Here is a 24233-nt window from a genome sequence, read left to right on the forward strand (position 1 = left end):
CCACGCACGAGCCCCACGTACAGACATGTGGCCCGCAGTCCTCCCCCCGCCGCTCTTTGTAGCCGTGCCTGAGAGGCTGCGAGCGTGTGAAAAGATCCTCTCTTCCCAGTGTTCTGGACTGAAGCGTGTGTGTGTCTATGCTTGTTGGCACACACAGGCGTTCACGAACGCACACACACACACACAGCTCAGCGTGTGCTCCATGTGTGTGTCCCAGAGCAGTGTCACAGGGACATCCACATCTCCTGTCTGTGACACCGGTGCTGAGATCTCATCTCGGGAGGAAGCAGCTTCATCAGCTAACATCTGCTGATCTTACTGTGGGAACTGGGAGAGGGAGCAGTGTTGCCAAACTACACACAAACACAGACAGACACACACACAGACACACAAACAAACACACAGACACACAGACAGACACACACACACACAGACAGACAGACAGACAGACAGACAGTGAGTGAGCGCTGTACCTGTCTGTGTCCTTGCTGACGTAGGGCCAGGGGGCCTGCTGTTGGGTCTTCAGGCCGTAGAAGTCAGCCAGCAGGTCCTCTGAAGGCTCCTCTTCTCCAGCCTTGTTCACCATCTGCCTGATCAGGCTGGTGGAGATGGGTACAGCACAATGGGACGCATCCTCCTCCTCCCTGCAACACACACACACACACACACACACACGCACACACAGCCAGGGTCAGGAACAGTATTTACACAACCCCATGAAGTTCATTCCAGTGAGCATCCAAAAGACCCTGCTCAACTCTCCAACCCAGAGCCTGAGGCCTGCACTGCCTGCTCTCTCCACCCTGACTGGGGTGAGCTGTACTAACCCTCACCCTGAATGGACCACTGGCTGGCTGTAGTCTGGAGGACAAGAACAAAATAGGAAATTATCCTATTGGTTACTTCTGCCCCAGACACTGACCAATTATGTGGCTTCAAAAAAACTCCTGACATCTACTAGTCCAACTAGCATTTATTTCTTTGGACACACACGCACAGACACACACACACACACGCACACACACACAGACACACGCACAAGCCCAGAGTTGTGTAGTCCAGAGGGTATTGATATAGCCTATTGTACAATATTTTGTACTATATAAAGACAGTAGGTTTGTGGGCAGACATGGGAAGACGTGTTGTTGACAGTTAGATTTTCATTGGTTCCAAGAACTGGGGGAGATCAGACAGACAGTTTTCCATTAGCTACAGGTCCCAAGGGAGCTCCACTTGGCTCTCCAGCCCCGTCTGTGGTCAGCAGATAGAAAGATATAAGAGTTATTGTCAGCTTGCCTTGTCTGTCTCCGTCACCCTTCTTGGCTGTCTGCCTGCCTGTCTGTCTGTCTGCCTGCCTGTCTGTCTAACTACCTGTCTGTCTGTTGCTTGTGTTGGACCATAGTCTCGTCTCTCTCTCCACATCTGGGGCCACAAAAATGTGTAATGGCAGGAAGAGGGGATGAACAGAAGATCATGGGACATGAGAGACCTGGTTGATGGAGGTAGGGGTGAGGGGTGAATGCTGGGGGACCGATGGGGGGGAGGAGGAGGTAGGAGAGGGGAGGGTGAGGAGGATGAGGAGGGGAGGGGAAGTGTCTGGAGACTGGGATTTGCTGCTTTTAAGTAATCCGGTTTGTGAGGGACAGGAGACAAAAGCTACAGAGCATGGAGGGGGTGGGGGGGGATATATGGCAGGGTCTGCCCATAATGAAGTGGCACATGTCACACTCACACTGGCACGGGGCTAATGACCTGCTCACGGGCTACGGACCACACACACACTCTCTCGCTCTTTGGGCCAAATGCCTGTAGCGTGTTAAACTTTATCTAAATTAGGTGCAATTACGCCCCAAACCTGACATGTTGCAATGAGCAGCCAGTCCCAGCCTCAGCCAGCTGGATCCCACAAGCTCATGTCTCTACGTTGGAGAACTGATATTCCAATGTGCTGTTAGGGAATGTGAAGTAAGTGTCTTCTCTTAAAAAGCCATTGTGGAAGAGTCAAACCTCATCATCAGCACAGTCACGCTCTGATGATGTCATCCTGATGCTCTCCACCAATGGCTTGTTGTGTCATGTGCAGCCTCACCATGGGTTATGGACATTGTAGTTCAACTGATGTCATGTGTTGACGGTAGTGTAGTCTACCTGGTCTGGAAGGTGAGGTGGTGTGTGAGGTGCATTATGGGTAGTGTAGTCTACCTGGCCTGGAAGGTGAGGTGGTGTGTGAGGTGCATTGTGGGTAGCGTAGTCTACCTGGCCTGGAAGGTGAGGTGGTGTGGTGTGGTGTGGTGTGTGAGGTGCATTGTGGGTAGTGTAGTCTACCTGGCCTGGAAGGTGAGGTGGTGTGTGAGATGCATTGTGGGTAATGTAGTCTACCTGGCCTGGAAGGTGAGGTGGTGTGTGAGGTCGGCCTCAGTGTTGAGCAGGGGCTCCTCGTGGCCCCGGCCCTCGATCACCTGGGTGTCGCTCAGGCCCAGGCTTCTCTTCTCCACATGGAGGATGACTGGGTCAGGCAGGTGGCTCCTCATGATGAACAACGGGCTGAACACCACCTGGGGGGGCCACACACACACACATCATAACAACGCAACAAACTCATTACTCAACTCCAGCCCAGAGTGTCAGCATGCTGCCTTTGCCTGGAGCCTCTGTGGTTCCAGATAATGAAATGATAAGGAGATAATGGGGAGGAAAATGATGATAATGATCCTCTCGCCCGCCCGTCTGAGAGCCAGGGGGCTGCAGCGTGCCTCGCCCTGCCTGGGGGGGACTGGGCTGTGGGGGTTAGCTTCTGGGAGGGATGTGGTGCAACTGGGACCAAACTGGGACATTCACAAACCGGACTGTTTTCAGAACAACAAACCCAGCGCTGTGCTTGAATGGTGTTTACATGGAAAGTGCACTGGGGGTTGTTATAGATTGAGGTGTGAGATGATTCTCTATAAATCCTGGGTCTTCCCTCCGTGGCATGAGGAATGGATCGAGTTCCTGGTGAGAGGGTCTAGTGTATGTCCTGGAAACTCTCCCACCGCAACCTCTGATGCAGGCTCAAAGCACGGAGAGACGGTGTGTGCCGTTGCATGGGCGACGGCGCATGTCCTGGGACTCACCAGCCTCTGTTGCATGTGTGTGTCGCGTTCCACGGTGATGAGGGTGCACCAGACATAGAGCAGAGACCCACTGGAACAAGGCACCTGCACAGAGACGGCATATCAACTAACCACAGCTATCCGGTAAAAAAAAAAAAAAGAATAATAGTCATATTAAATATCAATTATAACTCCATGGCTACGCATCAATCATAACAGACAACCCCGCCAGAGATCTGTCACGCAGCTAAGCTCGAGGCAGGGGTTCAGCGAGGTCATCCGAGGTCGGACTCTTTTGTTTATGTGTGTGTTCTTCAGGCCTTAGAGTGCAAAGCCCCAGAACCCCAGTAAGTGACGTTTACAGGCCCGGATCAGAAACACCCGATCATGTTTTGTACTCGACTCTTGTTCTTTTGGCTGTCCTCAGCGCTCTCCCAGGAACCCGCGCTCTGACACCAGCAAAAGCTTAGTCGGATGGCTGTTTAACTGTTAACACTGGATAATGGCCTGTTAAACCCACTCGGATCTGACACGATTTAATATCTGAATATGTGCCCTTTGAATGGTAAAAGCTCTTCATATTGGACTGGCGTTGTTCACCCGGACCCCAGGCCCTCGTTAAGGCTGGGGATTTACGACCAATCAGGGAACTCATTTACAGGGGACAGAAGAGAGAGGGCCAATGAACACGGAGTTCTGACACTGGCCTGGGTTTCTCTAGGATGAAGGAGAAAACACTGGCACGCTGCTCTCTCTCTCTCTCTCTCTCTCTCTCTCTCTCTCTCTCTCTCTCTCTCTCTCTCTCTCTCTCTCTCTCTCTCTCTCTCTCTCTCTCTCTCTCTCTCTCTCTCTCTCTCTCTCTCTCTCTCGTTGCTATTTTTCTGTCGTTTATTTATTTTCATTTATTTCTTTTAAGAGAAAGAACGAAAGAAAGAACATTATCCATTAAGCTCCCATAAACGCTCTCTTCTTCCATCCCAGCTGGTCTCCTCCTCTCCTGGGTGATTAGATAGCAGCAGAGGAACATGTTGAGATATTCCAACAGAAGCACAGAAGCAGTCGGATAGACCGCCGCCACATGAAACAGGACATATAGAGAGAGAGAGAAAGAGAGAGAGAGAGAGAGAGAGAGAGAGGGGGGAGAGAGAGAGAGGGAGGGGGAAAGAGAGGGGGAGAGAGATGGAGACAGAGAGGGAGAGAGAGAGAGAGAGAGAGAGAGAGAGGGGAGAGAGAGAGGACCTGGAGGTTCTCCAGCTATGGAAGCTAGCTTCAAAGCTCGTCTCTGCCCCCCAGATCAGAGTGTTTCCTGTCCATGGCCAGTGTTGTTATGAAAGTGTCTAAACTGTGTGGTGCTGCCTCTCAGCAGCCCTGGGAAGCCTTTGAAGGCCTATCTGAAGGAGAAATCTTCATCTCTCTCCCCTCTCTCTGTCCCTCTCTCTCACTTCATCTCTCCCTCCCTCCATCTCTGGTTGACTGGAACAGCAAGGCAGGCTCTATGCCACTGTGGCCACCCAGGAGAGTGGGACAGACTCCCTTGGTGGTCTCGCCTGGTCCAAACATAGACACTAGGAAAGAGGAGGGCTCTGCTGTAGGCCATGAGATACTGACTTTAGGTGTCCTTGATCTAACAGTCCTTGCATGCCTTCCGTCGGAACTCTGTGTTACCCAAGCTAACACTGAAACATTGAGAGGCACCTCCGGAGGCCTGTCCTATACATTTGAGCTACGTATGACTGGACCTGGGTCAAATCCTACCGGGCCGACACACCAGGCGGCCCATCGTCCAGCCGCCATCGTTTGTGGTGCGCAAACCAAGCGCACCACATCGTCCAAGAAAGCGAATAAACACCTGAACCACGGCACTGGCTCCGCCCCTCTCCTTCCTCTCCAGGCGGACGTCCTGGGACCAGTCCTCGTCGCCGCGGGCGCGCACGCACAGCTCAGTCATCTCGGCGTCCTCCAGGACGTAGGAGGGCAGCTTGGCGCCGCCCTGCAGGCAGGCCTGGTGCTCCCGCACCACCGTCTGGCCGTCGGCCCCAACGTAGTGCTGCACCACGCGCAGCTCCATGTCCTGGCTCAGGTAGCTGCACATCACCTGGCGCCCACAGATTATGATCTGGGGAAGGGGGGGGAGTCGAGTTTAGAGGGGTTACGAGAGGGAGAGAGGGAGGGAGAGAGAGGACGAGAGAGGTGCGAGGGAGGGAGAGAGAGAGGTGAGAGAGAGGGAGAGAGAGAAAGAGAGAGGTGAGAGGGAGGAAGAGAGAGAAAGAGAGAGGTGAGAGGGAGGGAGAGAAAGACAGAGAGGTGAGAGGGAGGGAGAGAGAGACAGAGAGGTGAGAGAGACAGAAAGAGGTGAGAGGGAGGGAGAGAGAGAAAGAGGTGAGAGGGAGGGAGGGAGGATAGAGAGAGGTTAGAGGGGGGGAGAGAGAGGACAGAGGAGGGAGAGAGAGAGAGGGGAGAGGGAGAGAGAGGGAAAGCCTGTCTGACTGTCTTCTCTCAGCCTGTCGGTTTACTGGGGTCACTAACCGTCACTCCAGATCCGAGACACAGACCAGTACTCTGGCAGTCAGATGGCTTTTCATCCTCTCAACACACACACTCTTACACGCACACACGCTCACTCTTACACACACACACTCTTACACACACACAGTCCATAAGGGAGTACTCATCTGGAGCTGACACATCTAATTGAGCTCAGAATTGATTGTTTCCACCACCCTGTGTATGTGTGTGTGTGTGTGTGTGTGAGGCTAGTGGTGGTGATAATGAGCATGGGGAGCTCAGCCTGGCCCCTAATGAGAGGAGCTTCTCCTGTTCATCAATCATCGCTTTATAGCTCTCACTGGCCCTCACTCACGTCATCAGCTAGCGCTGACACACTCAGCAGTCTGGACACACACACACACACAGTGCGGGAACACAGCTCTGCATGCATGCATTCATTGTAAAGGATTCTCCACATATGTCTATGGCTATGATCTCCTCCAATCATTTTGATCCTGTCTGGTTCCTCCTATCATAGACACACACACGCTTGAACATATTGGGTTAAAAGATGCTCCCATCCACATGTGTTTTAGTACGAGGGGGACTTTGGGAGCAGGGAGGGAGCTGACATGAGGGGATATCATAAATACACAACTATACAGTAGTGTGACAGGGAGAAAGCCTCAAAACAAAACAAGATGAGGACCGCTCATGCTCTCCCTCTCTCCCCCTCTCTCCCCCTCTCTCTCCCTCTCTCTCCCTCTCTCCCTCTCTCCCTCTCTCCCTTTCTCTCTCACTCTCTCACTCTCTCTCACTCTCTCACACACACATCGTTTGGTGCTGTGGCCCTCTGTCACAATCTGAGGCTGCTAGTTATGGATTGGATGTGACCAACACTCTTACCCTATCATCAGAGCCAATGAGATCAAGATGGCGGGCCGACCAGATAGGCATGTGGGTCCGTCTGTTATGGCTGGGGGCGCCGGCGGAGACATGTGTGACACTTGACAATGTTTACATAACAAAGTGTCCCCACATCATTGGGATGTGGGATCTCCATTTTGGAGGGGGGCGGGGGGGAGCGAATCAAATGCCCTTGCGTGTTTTTCACTCGAAACTCAAACACGATGTACACAATCGCCCCGTTCACTGGAAACGCTGTTGTCGTAGCGTTGCGCTGTTCTGTTTGAAGCCGATTGGACGGCAAGGGGGCCGAGGAAACGCTGCTGTTTTCAGTTGCTCCTGGAAGACGGGCTGAAAACACGGTCGGATGGCTGGAGGGTGAGCTCGCGATTGCGCCGGCGAACATCTTGTAATATGAACCAGAGTCTGACTGTCGTGTGGAAAAGGGGGCCTCTGATGAGAATGTGCGTCCTTATTTGTCGTCTTTCGGCAACCGCTTCAATACCAGTTCCAACTGCTCCACCCCGGGGATTTACTGCCCTCTGGCCCCCCACCCAGGCCTGCTGCCCTCTGGCCCCCCCACCCAGGCCTGCTGCCCCCCTTGGAGGAAGGTACCTGTTTGAGGACGCCGCTGAGCTGCAGCACCTTGATGATGAGGGAGGCGGTGCGGCCCTTGTAGTGGATGGTCCTCAGGAGGGTCCCGGCGTTGTCCACGCTGAAGGGCTCCGACCAGCGCCAGTTCCCCCAGCCCTCCATACAGATGTGGAGCAGCTGCAGAACACACACACACACATATACACACACATAGGGACAGAGAAAGAGGGGAAATACATGAGTTATCCTGGCCTTATTTATGCCAGTGTGAATGTCACGTAAACAAAATGGCTCTTTTGTTTATGGCTGTTTGGGGACGAGCGGGAGGGAGGGGGGGGGTGTCCTCTGTGCTGGTTGGAGGAACGTTAATGTTCTGAGGGCCCAGCGCCACCGAGGATCTGAGGGGCCCACGACACACACCGTAAACAGTCTGGTGAGAAGCAGCTAATGAGGACGTTCACTAAGCAGCATGTGGCTGAGACTGACTGCTGGGCTTGAACCAGCCCCCCCCCCCCCTCCCCACACCTCCCAATCCCCCAACCCCCCCCCCCCCCCCATGACACGCTTGATGACCCTCCACCTGAGAGCACTCTGCGACTGGAGGCTTTGCTGCCAACATGCCGCAACACACAGGGGACACTACCACTGACAAGAAAGAGAGAGAGGGGGGGGGGGGGGGGCACCTCCCTGTAGACCCAGGTTGAAACACTGAACAGCATTTTTTGGGGTGTGTGTTTTTTTTTTCACTTTTAGATTTACACTTGGGTCGTTCCCACAACGTGCTCGACATTTAACCAATCTGCCAAGAAAAACAAATTACCCTCCGGGGTCAAAGGTGATGAGGTCCGTGGACAGGCTCCTCTGGTTCTCCCCTCTCCAGACCCCCACCACCCCTTTGAAGACAGGTTCCGTTACAATAACACGCTTAATCAAAGCCTGAATCCAATCATTTGAAGATAGCCCTTCGCGACGGGCTTGGCTGAGTGGAAATGACATAATTTCTCAGATCTCGACGTGGAATTACTCACGGGGAAGTGGCCGAGAGGTGTAAACATGGCTGAAGGCTGGGTCTCAGCACCTTAGGCCCATCTGCGGAGCCTGGCGTGTTATTTCAACATCTCCTCCCCCCCCCCTCCCCACCTCTCCTCTCCTGGTCCACGTTACCCAGCCTTACCCTGGCTAAACTTGACCTCAGAGGAGAAGTCATAACACGGTTTCCCTCCCAGACTTCAAACGGCGGGCGGGTGTTTGAGCGTCAAGCCCAGGGGCGGGAGGAGCGGTGACACCGTTGGACTGGACCCAGAGGAGGGGGGGAGGTAGGAAGGGAGGCAAGAGAGAGGGCTGGAGGGGGTGGGGGGGGTTGAAAGGTTCAACCTGCCCCTGTCAGGAAAGCCATCTGCCAGAATGGAACCCTGACACAAGGGAGCCCAGCCAACGTTCTCATTTCAGTAAATCTGTTAACCTCCAAGAGCTCCACTCAGATTTCCTCTCCAGAACATGGAGAACTTCTAAATGTCTGGTCGTCCCCCAACACTCCCCGAGGCACGAGAGAAACTTCCGGAACACACTGGAAGCTTCTTCCCATCTCTCTGTCTCCACACAGCCCTTGGATGAGAGTGATTACTGTTGGTCTGGCTTGGTGACAGCAGCTCCAGAGCTCGACTATGAACCAAGAAAAAACAACTGGTAGAAATCATTCTGACTGGAGATTCTATTAGAGTCTAATGATAACAGTAAGGTTTGACTATTCTGTCTGCTTTCAGAAACACACAAACACATGCACACACCTCTTAATAATTACAATCTGACTGGAGATTTTTTGAGAGTAATGATAACAGTAAGGTTTGACTATTCTGTCTTGTTTCAGACACACACACACATACACGCACACACCTCTGAGATAATTACAGTGACCTGTTCACCCTTGTCTGACCTCTGAAAGCAGTCTGACTAAAGACAGTCCAGAGTTTGGCGACTGCGTTGAATGTCAGACTGGACTCGGTAAAACCCTCCCAAGAACGCTGTGGTAAAATATCTAAGACATCACTGATCTGACGAGAACATGATTCGTCTCACAAGTGTTTGCGTACTGAACCACAAAGTAGTGTGTGTGTCAGGGCTAAATGATAACATGCCCTCATCTCAATTGCATCACAGCGTCTGTGACGATCATCGTGGGCGTCATCACCGGACTCACTTCCTGTTTTGGAGATCGTCCGGCTCCACAGATGTGTTTGTTGCCATGGAGGTCCAGAGAGAAGCCAAACACCTTGAGGTGACACATTGAGACGGCATGTGCTCCGCCCTGACTGTAATTGATCTGCTGTTAGTCCGCTGCCCAGCGGAAGCCCCTGACCAATCACACGTCACGTCTGAAGACCTCGCGTTGCGTCATCATTCTCCATGAGAACACAACAAATAATATTTTCCAACAAAACATCGCCGCATGCCAGCCATATCGTAAACAATGACTTGGCTTTCGCCTTCCTGGTAAACAGGGAGGAATAACGACACGCCGTCTTAAGAATGTCTCCTTTAATAATTCATCAGAGGGAGATGAGGAATATGTTTGAACAGAAGACTTAAAAAATGAAAACGAAAAACTTTAAAATGATCCCATAAGGAATGGGTTGTCTAAGGCCACTTGACACATGAACAAATAAAAGTGACATGCATGCAGCCAGGCAGACTAACAGACAGATTAAAAGGCAGACTAAAAGACTAACAGAATAACAGTCAGAGTAACAGACAAACTAACAGGCAGACTAATAGGCAGACTAACAGGCAGATTAACAGGCAGATTAACAGGCAGACTAACAGGCAGACTAACAGGCAGACTAACAGGCAGACTAACAGGCAGATTAACAGGCAGACTAGCAGACTAGCAGACTAGCTAACAGTCAGACTAACAAACCAACTAACATGCAGACAAACTAACAGTCAGACGGGAAAGACAGACAGTCAGACAGTCAGTCAGACTAACAGACAGTCAGAAGCAGCCAGAAGCAGCCTGAGATGCCTGTATCCCTCATCTGCCCTCGTCTCAAGAATGTGCTTAGGGTGCACAAAACACAAACAAAGCGCTCGTCAACGGCCGTGGTTGGTGTCACGATTACCGGATCAGAAACATTTACCGGATCCTCAGAGGACCCGGTTATCCAGAACCAGACTGCAGGGGCCAAATTGGAAGCATGAAGGGCCCAGGCGCCCCGGAGCACTGCGGCCCCAGCCCAGAGGGCCTGAACTGGGGCAGGAAGCACAAAGAGCCCTGCCTGTCTGGATGTCTGGTGGCTGAGGACCAGGGAGCGGGTTGGCCACCTAGCTAATGAGAAGCAGGTCTGCGCATACAGACAACAAAGGACATGGAGATGTTTGTCCTCCCAGCTTAGTGGTGCAAGGAGGGAGGGGTGGGAGGAGAGAGACAGAGAGACAGACAGAACAACAGAGAAAGACAGAAAACGGAGAGACAGTGACGGAGAGAGAAAGACTGACACAGAGAGAGAGAGAGAGAGAGAGAGAGAGAGAGAGAGAGAGAGAGAGAGAGAGAGAGAGAGAGAGAGAGAGAGAGAAAGCTGTAATGGTTAGCAGTCTAACAGGAGGGGGTATTAGAGACAGAGTCGTATCCAGCTGTCTGTTGTGTTCCTCGTCTCCCCTTTGCTCACACGACGAGCAGGGAAACGCAGCTTTAAACATAACGTTGCCAATGTAGAGCAGCGGTAAACATGGCTAAAGGAAGGTAGGGAGAGAGAGAGGAGTCATTGTGTGGATGGAGTGGTGGTTGACGACCAAGACAGTTCATGGTCGACAAACATCATTCCATCATTGTCTCACCCACCCCTTCCTGGCCGAAGCTACCGCACTCTGGACATTCCAGCTAACAAACAGACAGCTGTCTGTCTGACCGTCTCTCTCCCTGCCCGCCTGTCTGTTTCAATGGCTTCCTGCGTCCTGCCTGTCTGTCTGTCTCCTGCCTGTCTCGTGAGGTGACAACATGAGCTCTATCTGTCTGAATGATGGAGACAAAAACCACACGGGGGGTGGTTGGGTGGGTGGGTGGGTGGGAGAGGAAGTGGTCTCCCCCCCCAAAACCGCAACCCAGTCTCAATTGTACCCCCAAGTACCTCCACCCCCTCACACATCCCCCTTCCAAACCCCTCAACCTAGTCCTCCCCAGACCCCCAGACAGAAACACCAGTAGACTCTCTCTCCCCCCCCCCCACCCTGACCGCACGTCTGGTGTCAGTCTGTCAGTGGGTTCAGCTCGTTAGATACATGGCGTTCCATCCCTCCGTCCTCTCTATCGAGCGTCGGTCCGTCCAGGGGCTGTGTCCCTCAGCACCGCCCCCACACACACGTACACCGGTCTCTCCCGCTGTTGGCCTGGCAACACAACACGACTAAGCTGCACAAAGGACTGGGTAGCCCGGGCGAAGCCACGGGGGCTCCAGGAAAACAACAGGCCGTGTCTCATAGGGACATGGTGTTCCCGCCGTGCCAGGACGCTCAGCTGAGACCCCGTTCTGGTTTGACCATTTGTGTTGTTGTCGCTCTTGAGCTTTACCTACGCGTGAAAAGCATTCGGCGAAGCTCTCATTATAGCGAAACATCTGTGGGTTTTGGACGAGGATGAAGCCGGTTCAGTCAGTCTGTGAAGGCGCTGCACGTACGGTAGCAGAGAGCGCACATGGCTGGGCCTGCACGTAGCAGAGCGTGCTCAGAAACCCCTGACTACAACATTCCATTAATAAAGGAGCTTAATGAACTGGCCTGGGCTTTTGCGCAAGGTGCTGAAGTATTTACTGGGAGCTGGGGGGGGGGGGGGGGGGTTGTAGTGGGGGCTGGGGGGGGGGGGGGCCGGAGGGGGGTGCTTGGTGGGCCGGCCAGTAAAACAAGGCCCGTTAACAGAAATATAATGGTGAGAAAAAGGAAGGGTCCAGAAATATAGACTGAAATATAGAGCTGCTTTGGCCGTGGGCTCTGTTTACGAGGTAACAAACGAGGCCTTGTCTCGCTACTGGCCAGGCTGGACAGGAACACAGGATACTGCAAGGAACTGTACATGAGAAATCTCCCACAGGGTCTGGCTTTACTGGAGCAAAGGTGGTGAACACCGCAGCCAAAATTACCTGGATACTGGGAGTGGAGGAACAAGAACATTGGAAATATTCTCTTTTAACTTGTCAAGTTGGAAACATGTCCTGTAACCTGACGTTGATTGGGAAGCCGTGCTTCACTTAACAACACGACTCCAGGGAACAGGGAATCTTAAAGCAATGTTTCACAAGATGGAGAGGAGGGGTGGGAGGGGGTGGGGGTAGGAGGGGGAGGCGTGGAGGAGAGGAGAAGAAAATAAGGAGATGACGAGGAGTTGGAGGAGAACAGCAGGAGAGGAGGCAGATAAAAGCATGTTTCTCTAACTGCTCACACATTGTCAAGTCCAAGGAATTTACATGCAAAAACAAACACGGGGAAAGCACCAGATCCCCTTCATCAGCATAATAATGACAATCATCTTGTGGACCGGGCCTCCGAGGCCTCATCTGGGAAGGAGCGTCCAGCAGAGGGAATGATATAGATATACACAAGACAGAATCAAACTCGGGGCCTCTTGCCTGTCAAAGTGAGTTTAATAACACACTCATTCGAGTCTGTTTCTAGGGATAAGTAGGATTTCACTTTGGAGTGATGAGAGGAGAACATGGGGGGGGGGGTGGCAGGAGGAGAGCGGAGAAACAGTTGAGAGAGGGAGAGAGAGAAGAGAAAGGACAGAGAGGAGAAGAGGAGGAAGGGTGGGGGTGGGGGAGAGGGCCTGGGGGTCGAGGCTCCTGGCTCTGGGCTGGGATGAGTCAGGGGTGCCGGAGGAGAGACGCACGGCTCCGGAGAGAGACGTCCATCCATCCTCACTTCATCCAGGGCTTGAGACCGTGTGAGTGAGGCGCTGCTCTTAAATCAGTCCTGACGGAGCGAGGGGCAGGTACACACACACACACTATTTCAGGAGAGATATACTGTTTCGAAACCGCACAGAAGACAGGGAGGAGGAATCCAGACTATGTCTGGCTGCTGTACACACCAGACACGCGTGTGAGGTCATCACCACCAGGAGGAGTTTGACAGTCCTCCCAACTGACTAACCCCTAACTCACTCGCTGAGTTTGTTGTCATGTTGCTAGGAGACTAAGCTACAGTACTGATTCAATATTAGGAGTTTAACCCGGAGCCCGTTATCTATATCGTGTACTTTCTGACATCACTTCCTTGTCCTCTGGCCTACAGAACACCGTTTGGCTGCCTGTTTTACAACCGCTGACTAGATGCAGGGAGACCCAGCAGAGAGACTCAGCTCTCCTGCATATTAACCGAGGGTGAGGGTGTGTGTGTTTAGGGGTGTGGGGTAGCCCCGCACGCCCAGCGTACCACCAAATGACAATGTCTTCCTGTTTGGATGGTGAACGCGCCTTGTAGGCATGCAGAGTGTGGCTCCCAGAGTGCTTGTCTGGTTGCTGCTTCTCCACCACAGAGGCTCCATCAGCCTGGATCCTGCCCAGGCCTGCCAGAGACGCCACCATCCTGACCACAAGCTTTTCCTGCCTCCGCCCCTGCTTCCTCCAGCCTCCCCATCCGCTTCCCCCCCCCCCCCCCCGCCCCATCTCCCTCTGCCTCCTCACTGCCTCAACCCTGACCCCCAGCCCCCCCCCCCCCTCCCCATCTCCCTCTGCCTCCTCACTGCCTCAACCCTGACCCCCAGCCCCCCCCCCCCCCCCCCCCGCCCCATCTCCCTATGCCTCCTCACTGCCTCAACCCTGACCCCCAGCCCCCCGCCCCGATACACCCCTTCCTCACCCCTTCCTCACCCGACCTCCCCTTGCTCCACCCTACCTACCTCCCCATATCCTACCCCCCCCCCCCCCCCCCCCCCCGACTCCCCGCACACACACCCCAGCAGCCCCCCCCCCCCCCAGCGCTAACCCCGGAGGATGTGCAGGTATGCTGGGACAGGGCCAGGAGCCTGGGCCCACCAGCCTGATGAAGACCAGAGCGCAGGAAACATGGCGAGAAGCTGACCTGTACCTCCGTCACCTAACTCCACTCAGCCCTGCCGCCCCAGCCTGGGACGTGCCGCCCCGACCAAACACACCCCTCCCCGGCAGACCAGGGTCAAACACGTACGTCAAACACTTGTATGTGAGACCAATTAAGGTGAGCTTGATTTATCCAAGAAATGGCTACGTCGAGGCTGTTCCACTGGCTTCACTGTACAGGGTGAAGTCAATCAAGTGCCAGTATGTGTGGGTTGTACCCGCACCAGGTCTGAAGGCTGAACGTGCCAGAATGAGAGCCCGACATCCTGCTGTGGGACATGGATGGTCACGTCGGCAGAGAGAGAGAGACAGAGAGAGAGACACAGAGAGAGATAAACAGAGAGGGAAGAGAGATTCAGGGTCTGGTTTCACTGAAATAACACTTTGACTGAATGTACTCTTCACAGCAGTGACAGAAACTCGGGGGTATGTCAACACAGGGAGGGACGGACACACACACACACACACACACACACACACAGCTTCTCACTCCCTGGTTTACCTCAAGCTCAACAGCGGGCCTGTTCACCAGTCAGAGCTCCACCTCACCAAAACTAGCCAGTCAAACCCCGAGTCATACAGAGAGAGACCAGGGTCTGAGGAGAGAGCGAGAGAGATACAGACAGAGGGGACAGAGAGAGACGTCATTGGCCGAAATGTCCCTGTGGTGGCCGTGACCCTCCTTCTGCCCCTGGTCCTTCCCAGTGGGGGCCATGATGTCATCAATATGGCCGCCCTCCCAGAGGCTACCGTGGGGTAACAGAGGGCGGGGGAGGGAGATGGAGATATGTGGGGGTCTGGGGTGTGTTTGTAAGGGGGGTGACAGGAGGCCCTGTGGGGGACCGGGGTGAGTTTGTTGGGGGGTTACTGGGGGTCATGTGGGAATGACGCTTCATGATGACTGGTGTTGTTTTAGACACCACAACATACCACGGGACCTTAACCTAACAGCAGAACCACTTACATCACAGCCAGGCTAGATAAACCAGATAGCTGGAGACACACACACACGCACACAGTGGAATGTTACCGTTAAGAGTAACATAATCTCTTCCTTATCAGCCTCTTATTTTCATTCCCCTGCAGAGTAATTTAGTGAGTGTGCTGTAATTAACTGTGAGGTTGACACATTGGCAGGCTGACTATCACCACTCTCTCCACCGCTTCACTCCTGGCTAAGTCACACAGTTCTTATTGACTCAGTATCACAAATCATGCTCGTCTCCAGATACACACACCCCTGACCGCGGGGAGCGGACGGAACAACACATGACAGTACCACCTTGGAATGACACGGGCCCAGACATCAGGGCACGGGGGCTCGCTTCCCATCCAAATCGCTCAGCCGAGCCCCGGACTGGAGCTCGTGCTGGAGGAACGGCATCCAGCGCTCAGCTCTGCTGGAGGACAGCCCCGAGTGTGTGTGCGTGTGTGTGGGGTGTGTGTGTGTGACTGAGGTAAGAGGACCAGATTAACTGTGATTGATGATTAATACGACTTGACTTACTGACTTACTGTAAGCAATTATGGCCATGTCTTTTCTCAAGCGCAACTTTCTCCCAGCGCTAGGGGAGAGAACAGGGGGGGGGGGGGGGGGGGGTCGATAAACACGTGTGCACCAAGCTGACGTGCTCCATCGCCAGCCAGCCAGTCAGCCCACCCTCCACCTTCCCTCCCACCGTCTTTCCACTCAACCCCTAAACCACAAAGGGTTAAGTATCATTCATCTTCTTTAACCATGCTGTCAGGGGACTGTCAGGCCCCGCTGACAGACGCACACACACACACACACACAGTGGCTGGACCGCTCAGGAGCTGTGTGTCTGCGTGTGTGTGTGTGAAGGCAGCGGGCACAGGGGGTCTTTCTCCATACATCTGCATATGTTTGTGTCCTCTGCGTGTGTTCCCTGTGCGATCAAAGCACTTGGCGTGTCGGCGAACGCGTGCGTGCAAACCTGTGCGTCTATACGCGAGTGTGCGTGTGAGTATACATGAGTGCGCGTGCTTGCGAGTGAGCGTGCAAGTGCATGTGAGTATGTGTGAGGATACATGAGTGTGTGAGCGCGAGTGCGTGCGAGTGTGAGTGTATGTAGGATTGCGTGCGTGCGTGCGAGTGCGTGTTGCGGCGGTACCTGGGGGGACTTGTGCGAGCGCCAGCTGTACTGGTGGCTGTGGAGGCTGGCCAGCAGCACGCTCTCGTCCGTGTCCACCTGGCCGAAGCGCAGCGTCTCGTGGGTGTCGTTGCAGATCACGTAGTGGCTGTACACCAGCTCCTCTGCGCCGGGGGCCTGGTTCTGGGGCGGGGAGGAGGAGGGGTAGGGGGGGTGGGGGGGTGGATGAGAATTGAGATACAAGTTAGTGTGCAAGGAATGGGCCGCGCGGATGCGGGTTGGCGCGTTCCGTGTTCGCGTGCGTGTGTCGAACTGTATCTAATAACGAGAGGTCTTCACCCGACACATCTCCAGCCACTGGGAGCGAGCGCAAAGACTGACATCATCTCTGGGAGGAGCACGTCCTCCACTGGGGAGTCACTCCGGCTGACAGCCGTCCAGGTTGGAGCAGCATGATCTGGGCTACCGGGCCAACTCCTACCTCCTGCTCCAACCAAGCTCCAGGAGGCCTCCGCTCCCAGCCCCTGGACTAGCTCACGCCAGACTTGATTATGTTCATGTCTTTACCGGGCCCTGCCATAAAAAAAAAAAAAAACACTGCTCGCAGACCGCCAATCAACCTGAACACTGAGATATGTGTGTTGTTTTTTTTCGTTCCCTCGTCAGGATGCTGGGAAAAGGTCCGATGAAGCAGGCATTCTTGCAGCGCGAGTCATCCAGGACTGAGGCCTGTAGTTTGGGAAGAGAGCACTGTTCAAAACCAAGGCCTGCCCACCTACCTTCATGGGTCAGAGCTGGGTCAGCGAAAACACAAGTCATGCTGGAACAACATGGCTGTGCGGCCGTCAGTACATGTGTCCCCACACGTCAGTTCGCGTGTGAGCAGGAACGCTTCTGCGGCCTGCCCGTGAGCACTTTCTAACAGAACCTGCTCTCTGGCCCAGTTCAACTATCTACACCCAGTTCCAGAACAGTGCAGCCGAAAACCGTGAATCACCAGAGATCCTTCCAGAACCTTCCCTCCTCTGGGGCCTTGGAGGGGCCACCCTTCCCTCCCTACATCTTTCACTCCCTTCCCTCCCTCCCTCCCTGCGACCCACCTCTTATCAGCAGGCCCTCAGCGACCAGCAGAACAATCCCAACGAAACCCCCCCCCCCCCCCCTCCATATCTTAACCCCAGCTCTACAGCAGGCTGCTGAGGCAAGGGGTCCTGCCAAACCCCCATCCTGCATCCTGGGCTGAGCTGCTACGGAGAGCGGATGGGAACGTTTACACCGTGACACGGAGCCTCGGGCCCCGGCACAACAGCCGCTGGGGACCCAACCACAGATCCGTTCCCAGTTTTATGATGGAACGCTATCTCTGGCCACAGCCAATAAGACTCTCCGGCTCTCGAACTTCCTGCCATCTTTAAGATGCCCTTCTAAGCCCCGTCTTTGATGGTATCGTCTTCCCGGCTCCATTCATTAGGCAACACGATACAGTCATAAGCAGACCTTAAGACCGGGGGCGGGTAATCCCTGTCTGTCTGTCAGATTTTTACGTGGGCAAACATTAACGCAGAGATATTTTGATGGTCCAAAAGTACCTCGTTGTTAAAACGCTGAAATGGCCGTTCTCCCTTTCAGCAAGAGACCCCTGAGAAATCTAAGTATCCATTTCTATAATCCCGACCCGGATTAGATTACGGTGCTCGTCTTGTCTGCTCCAGATCTGGATTACGACGAGGTCTGCGGATCGAACGAGGTTCAAGGTGACCGTCACACACACACGGCTAATAACCGTACAAGGAGAGAGACAACGGCAGCCACCGAAAATCGAACCTGACCTGGTTAATGGGACTCGCCCTGAAGCATGCGCCGGGCAGACAGGGGCACCCTGTAAACGGACATTTTGAAACCCCTCGATAATCAGATCAAGGAGTGCAGATGGAGGAGAGAGAGAAAGGAAGCGTTGCCACAGCGTGCATCGGTGTCCACATCTGCTCCGGAGAGAGAGAGAAACTGGATCTGTGCAGAGTGGTGCTTCCGGGAGCTGAGGAATGGAGGGCTGAGAGCGGAGCCTACCCTCGTCTCCACGCTTGTATACCAAGAGCTCACTCGAGTGTTCTGTGAGAAAGTTACAGTGTGCAAATAGCTCTGTGCCTTTATGTGGTTACCCCGAAATCCTCTTCTCAGAGGGTTGGGGCCGGAGGGGAGAGGGGGTGGGGGAGAGGCCCGAGGCTGGGCCAGGAAACAGAGGCCGTGGGGGAGCAAGCCTGGAGAAAGGCCTGGAACTGAGGCTTGGTCTGGAGGGAATAAGGCTGGGGTTGGGGAGGAGGTTAGGGGCTGGGGTTGGGGAGGAGGTTAGGGGCTGGGGTTGGGGAGAAGGTTAGGGGCTGGGGTTGGGGAGAGGGTTATGGGCTGGGGTTGGGGAGAGGTTAGGGGTTGGGGTTGGGGAGAGGGTTAGGGGTTGGGGTTGGGGAGAGGGTTATGGGCTGGGGTTGGGGAGAGGGTTAGGGGCTGGGGTTGGGGAGAAGGTTAGGGGTTGGGGTTGAAACTGGGGGTTGAGGTTGTTGGCAAGGCCAGGAGATATAACTGGGTCTGAGGGTTGGATAAGAGCGTCTGCTAAATGACTAAATGTATGGGGCGCTGTGGCTTGGCCCCTCGGGAAGCATGCCTGATACCAGCCCCCGGGGGTGGGGGGGGTGGGATGTTGCTCTCTCAGCAGCCCAGCTCCAGGCCCCTCTGCGTGGGCTTCCAACCACGGTTGCTGTGCTGATGGTGCCTGGAGGATTCTTCCACTGCCTCGAGCAGAGCCACATCATAGCAAGCCGCCGGCCAGCCTTGACACCAGGAAACACGAAAATCACGCCGACCATTACCCAACCCGTATCCTGTTGCGGTGTGCGTTAGCATTCCAGTTTCCACTCCCGGTACAGGGCTGTACAGTAGGGTACAGTAGAGCGCTGGCCACACGCAGCCTGTGTTTAGTCAAACAAGGTTTCCACAAGGTTTACCTTCAGGGGAAACCAAACACTGGAATGTTCCATGATAGCGTGTTTGTAGCTTCCTGTGAACTGTGTGTGTGCACAGTACACAAAAATGTGCGCGTGTGTTCACCACTTCATGGAGGACCAAATATCAAACAGTTTGGTGTTGGTGAACTTGACCGACCCCCCATCCCCCCCCGCTAGGCTCTCAAACTTGTAATTATGTTCCTGCAGTGAGGGAGGGGGGAGCCATTTAGTGTGCTGCTTATGAAGCAGAGGCTTCAACCAAATCTTCACAATCCAACACAACGGTGAATCAAGCCAGTTTTGACAACATGAATGAGGGCTGACAAACATCAGATGTTCAGTGTGTGTGTGCATGTGCACGTGTGTGTGTTGTAGCACTGGTCCGCTGGCTGGCAGCAGATCTCAAGGACGATCAAGCCCAGCTGAGGCCATCTTTTGGACGGAGAGAGTCGCACAAATCAACCAATCATCAACTGTACGGGCCATGGCCTCACAGCCTAGGAACCAATCAGGAATCGGGAACAGAGACCCTATGGTAGGCTGGTAAAGCCTACTGGCAAATGATCCTTCAGGTGCACTTCATTTACATCACCCAGAGCAATGAAACTAACAGAGCAGCCCCACATGTTCTAACAGTGATATAAATCAAACGCGCCTCAAGTAGCCCCAGTCCAGACTGCAATGGAGAGGCTTCAGGCTGTGTGACCTGCACTCTCAGGTCCAGGAAGCTGATTTACGAGCACACTAAGCAGCTGGAATGAGCAGCAGTCAGGAGGCTCTATGTGGTCATAGGTCAGGCCTGCTAACCCTGGGCCAACACTATAGGTCCATACTCAGCCTGGGAGGCAACTGGAGAAAGATGCTGACTCACATGTCAAGGTCATTATACTGCTGCGAGTGCTGGACTATGATGCAGGAACTGGGGAGGGAGGTGTAGCTGGTCTGCTCGCTCTCTCTCTCTCTCTCTCTCTCTCTCCCTCTGATTCGCCCCGTTTCTTTCTCTTTCCATCTTTTTTCTCTCGTTCACTCTCTCACTTTATCCTCCCTCTCTCTCTCTCTCTCTCTCTCTTCGCTGAGTGAACCCAGCTACAGCCCTCTAAAAGGTCTTTCCTCCTCCAGCTTGTCCTGTAAACAATCCTCAGAGACGTGTATGTGACGGCAAGGGGCTCCTAGGACGAAGACCAGGAGCAGTGAGAGAGCCTCCTATCCTGACACACCCGGGAACCCCGACGTGTCGGGGGACGACGATTCCTTCCGCCAGTCGCCGAGCGAATCCCCTCGGACAGCGCGCGTTGCTTAGTGAGCGTTCGACACAAACAAGAAAGAAACCAAAAAAAACACGCGAGTCGGCGATGACCTCTGACCTGTTCCCAGCTCTGCAGGGCGGTGTCCAGCGTGTGGATGCTGTACTGGCTGATGTTGACCGACACGGGGTCCACGAACACGTTCCCGTCCAGCAGGGTGTCGGCGGGCCCTCCGTGGGGGTCGGGGAGGCGCGTGGCGGCCGCCTGGCCCTGGAGCAGGACGGGCCGGAGGAGGGGCAGCAGGGTGAGGTTCCGGTACTCCAGCAGGCGACAGTCCAGCTCCGTGGAGAAGCTGAGCTCCTGGCAGCGCCGGGCGCCCCCGCTCCACTGGCGCAGGAACGCCCGCGGCTCCCGCGCTCGCAGCACCAGGTATTCCTGGTCCTGAGGTAACTTCCTGTCGGGGAGGAAGGGGCGGAGGCGACGGGGAGGGACTGGAGCGGAGGAGGGAGGGAGGGAGGGACGGAGAGACACAGGAAGAAACAGAGAGAGAGAGAAAATAGGAAAGTGCTATCAATCTTCGACACCCCCAAACACCAGATATCAGCCTGTAGACTGGCGTGGAGGGGATACCTGTGCCCAGCTGCTCCAGGTGGTGGCAGAGGTGCAGCTCCATCTGCGCCAGCTGCAGGGACACCCCCAGGGAGGGCACGAACCAGGGCGCGAAGCACGAGTCCACACGGGTACAGGCAGCCAGCGCAGTGGGCGACACCAGCTGGTCACAGGGCAGCTGGGAGCCAGACTCACTGTCCGAACTAGGGACAAGAGAGAGGAGCTATTATTAGTGTGTGTGTGTGTCTAGGTACTCTGTCACTGGGTAGATTGTCAACGAGACCTCGTCTCACGACATTAATGGTACGTCACGGTAGATGAATGCTGGTAGACAGTAATTGAAGTGAATGACCATTTGCTCTGTAATTTGCTGCTACTCGGAGCGCCCCAACACGAGCGGGGGGGGGGGGGGGGGGAGAGCAGGAAGGAGGTGCGGGCTGGTAAGCTGCTTTAAACAGATAAGTATCACATGTTGACAATTTTCCTGACTTCCACTTGGCAGGGCAGTGTTATTTTTCTGGAGAAACCGGAGGAGGGCAGATGAAACGCAGAGCGAAAGGGAAGGGAATCAATTTTGATCAAAAAGGACAAATAATTTCAACATAAAGGAAATGTACTGTTTGCAGTATGATTATAATGAAATGCAGATGTATATTTTTCTTTTCACTGGATGTGGACTTTTCTTTTTTTCTCGCTCTCTTCTTCCATGTTTTCCTCTTCCTCTCATTCTGCCCCTCTGGAGCTCTTAAACCCACACATGAATGTAGGGTTGGCAGCCGACTCGCTCAGAAATCCCCCAAAACCCGCTTCGGAAGAGCGGGAGGAAGGGAGAGGAAGAGAGCAAGCTCGAATCCGAAAAAGGAAAGAGAGTCGAGAGAGAGTCAGAGAGAGAGAGAGAGTCAGAGAGAGAGAGAGAGAGAGAGAGAGAGAGAGAGAGAGAGAGAAAGAGAGAGAGACCCAGAGAGTTGCTTCTCCTCCGAGGTGTGCCTTGGCAGGTGGGTCCAAGCCTTGTACGGACCGGTTTGGTCCAGGCCAGCGTGGGCCACACCAAAGGGTCAGACACCCCAGCTTCCTGATTGGTTACTCTCAAGGGAAGCAGGAAGGAATCTGCAGCGGCCCTGACTGCCCCCATGGTGTGCTGGGAAATCTCATCAGGTTGATCCCAACTGCTTCCAAACCGGCCCCCCTCTTTTCTCTCTCTTTCTCCTCCATCCTCTGCCTCTCTCTGCCTCTCTCTCCTTCTCCCTCCTCTGCCTCTCTCTCCTGCCTCTCTCCTTCTCCCTCCTCTGCCTCTCTCTCCTTCTCCCTCCTCTGCCTCTCTCTGCCTCTCTTTCCTTCTCCCTCCTCTGCCTCTCTCTGCCTCTCTCTCCTTCTCCTTCCTCTGCCTCTCTCTCCTTCTCCCTCTTTCCCCCTCTGCTCTTGGGCTCCAGATGTGTAGGGACACACTGCAATCTTTTGTGCTCGGCAAGGCTCAAGTCCTGCTCTGTCTCACTGGACGACACACACACACACACACAAAAACACGAGACCAGAAACACACACTCTCTCCAACTCACCTCTGCTCGTCCCCTGCGTCCGTGCCGCTGTGGTTGAGGACGATTCTCCAGAGGTCGGACGCCACCAGGTCCTTCTGCTCATTGGTCAAGCTGACGCTGGGCAGCTGCAGCTCGCAGGCGCTGCTCTCTGATAGGCTGAACTCCCGGTAGGGCACAAAGGCCTGCTGGAGCTCATCCCAGTACTCCAGACTGCAGGGAACCTGGACCAGGACCACAAGCACAAGCGGTGAGGACCTGGACTAGGACCCACTATCATGACAAGACCAGTAAGGACCAGGACCAAAACCAGGACAAGGACCAGCCAGGAACAGGACCAGGAGGGGCCACCCCCAGACCGAGAGGTCTGAGCACCTGGACATGTCCTGTCAGGGTCCTGCTTCCCCCAGGAGCAGGAGCCCCTGAGACCCCCACTCACACAGCAGGTGCTGGAGACCAAGCATGCACAACACATACACCCACAGCCAGCCCACTTGAATACATACATGACTGCAGCATAACTTTAAAAACCAATCAATGCTCTTGCTCTATAGCATATGTATGTGTGTGTGTGTGTGAGTGGATGAGGTCATGCAGTATCAGAGCGTTATGCAACAGGAATGCCACGCAGGTTTTTCCGGGTGGTTCTCCTAATCCCACCTGGCAGTGTTCTGCCCCCGGACCCCGAGGACACACACAGGCGGGCCCAGCACCAGAACATGACCTCGCTGATATCCTATCCCCATGACGCGGAGTGGAATACGCTCATGACATCACTTTTTCTCTTCGGACTTCTCCACAGGCAGGAGCCCCGGGGACTGTGTGTCCTTGGTAGGTTGCCGTAGAGGAAAGACAGTGCCCGGCGGCCATGTTGGTGTGAGGGGGCTGCTGATCTGGCAGTGTGTGTGTGTGTGTGTGTGTGTGTGTGCGTGTGTGTCCCAGCACCTGTCTGTCTGCTTGTGGTGCCTGGTGTAGGATCAGCTCTGTTAGGTGTGAGAGTGTGTGCGTGTGCTCTGATAAACAAGGGGCTTCCAGCATGAACAGTATGGAAGGTCCACATAAGCATCAACCATGAGACCAAGAGGCTATTTCTGGAGTCTGAAAGTGACATTGAGGTAGTCCAGTCTCAAACAGGACTCAAGGTTCCCTTAACAGGAGAGCTTGGCTCCAAACCATCTCTTCTACCCAAAGGCCAGGACATTGCACCTCAAGACCTTATCAGCGAGCAGGCTAACTCAATTGACATGAGTCTGTACAAACGTTATGAAATCCACTCCCTACAGCATCCCAGAAGGGCCAATCTGCATTAGTATTAATCAGTGTGGAAAATCAGGAATAAGTCTATACGCTGAGCTCTTTTCAGTGCCTTTCTATTTTCCCTGTGAAACCCTAACCTTCTGAGAGTGGAGTCTTGCTGGATGAGGTGTAAAAGGCTGTCCAGATACAGAGAGCCTCTCTGACAGTCCTGTGTTTTTACAGTACATTAGCTGTGACTAATACAGCCCTGCTTGAGTGCTGTCCCGCTAAAATAATATATATGTTGGCCGGACAATTTTCTCTCTCTCCCTCCCTCCCAT

General features: G+C 54.2%; 1 protein-coding gene across 1 annotated transcript in view; it reads right to left on the reverse strand.

The window, feature by feature from the left end:
* LOC124476326 (vacuolar protein sorting-associated protein 13B-like) overlaps window positions 1-23402 on the reverse strand; it is a 35720-nt gene extending 12318 nt beyond the window's left edge. The window contains exons 1-10 of the mRNA XM_047033415.1: window positions 23317-23402; window positions 22681-22914; window positions 21146-21327; window positions 20636-21006; window positions 16294-16455; window positions 7101-7256; window positions 4942-5208; window positions 3114-3197; window positions 2380-2555; window positions 474-644 (exon numbers count right to left, since the gene is read on the reverse strand). Of these exons, the coding sequence (XP_046889371.1) occupies window positions 474-644; window positions 2380-2555; window positions 3114-3197; window positions 4942-5208; window positions 7101-7256; window positions 16294-16455; window positions 20636-21006; window positions 21146-21327; window positions 22681-22914; window positions 23317-23402 (1889 nt within the window). The remainder of the gene's footprint in view (window positions 1-473; window positions 645-2379; window positions 2556-3113; window positions 3198-4941; window positions 5209-7100; window positions 7257-16293; window positions 16456-20635; window positions 21007-21145; window positions 21328-22680; window positions 22915-23316) is intronic.
* Between the last annotated feature and the right edge of the window lie 831 nt (window positions 23403-24233).

This window comes from Hypomesus transpacificus, chromosome 2 (genome assembly GCF_021917145.1).
Source record: "Hypomesus transpacificus isolate Combined female chromosome 2, fHypTra1, whole genome shotgun sequence".
In the NCBI taxonomy this organism is placed as follows: Eukaryota; Metazoa; Chordata; class Actinopteri; order Osmeriformes; family Osmeridae; genus Hypomesus; species Hypomesus transpacificus.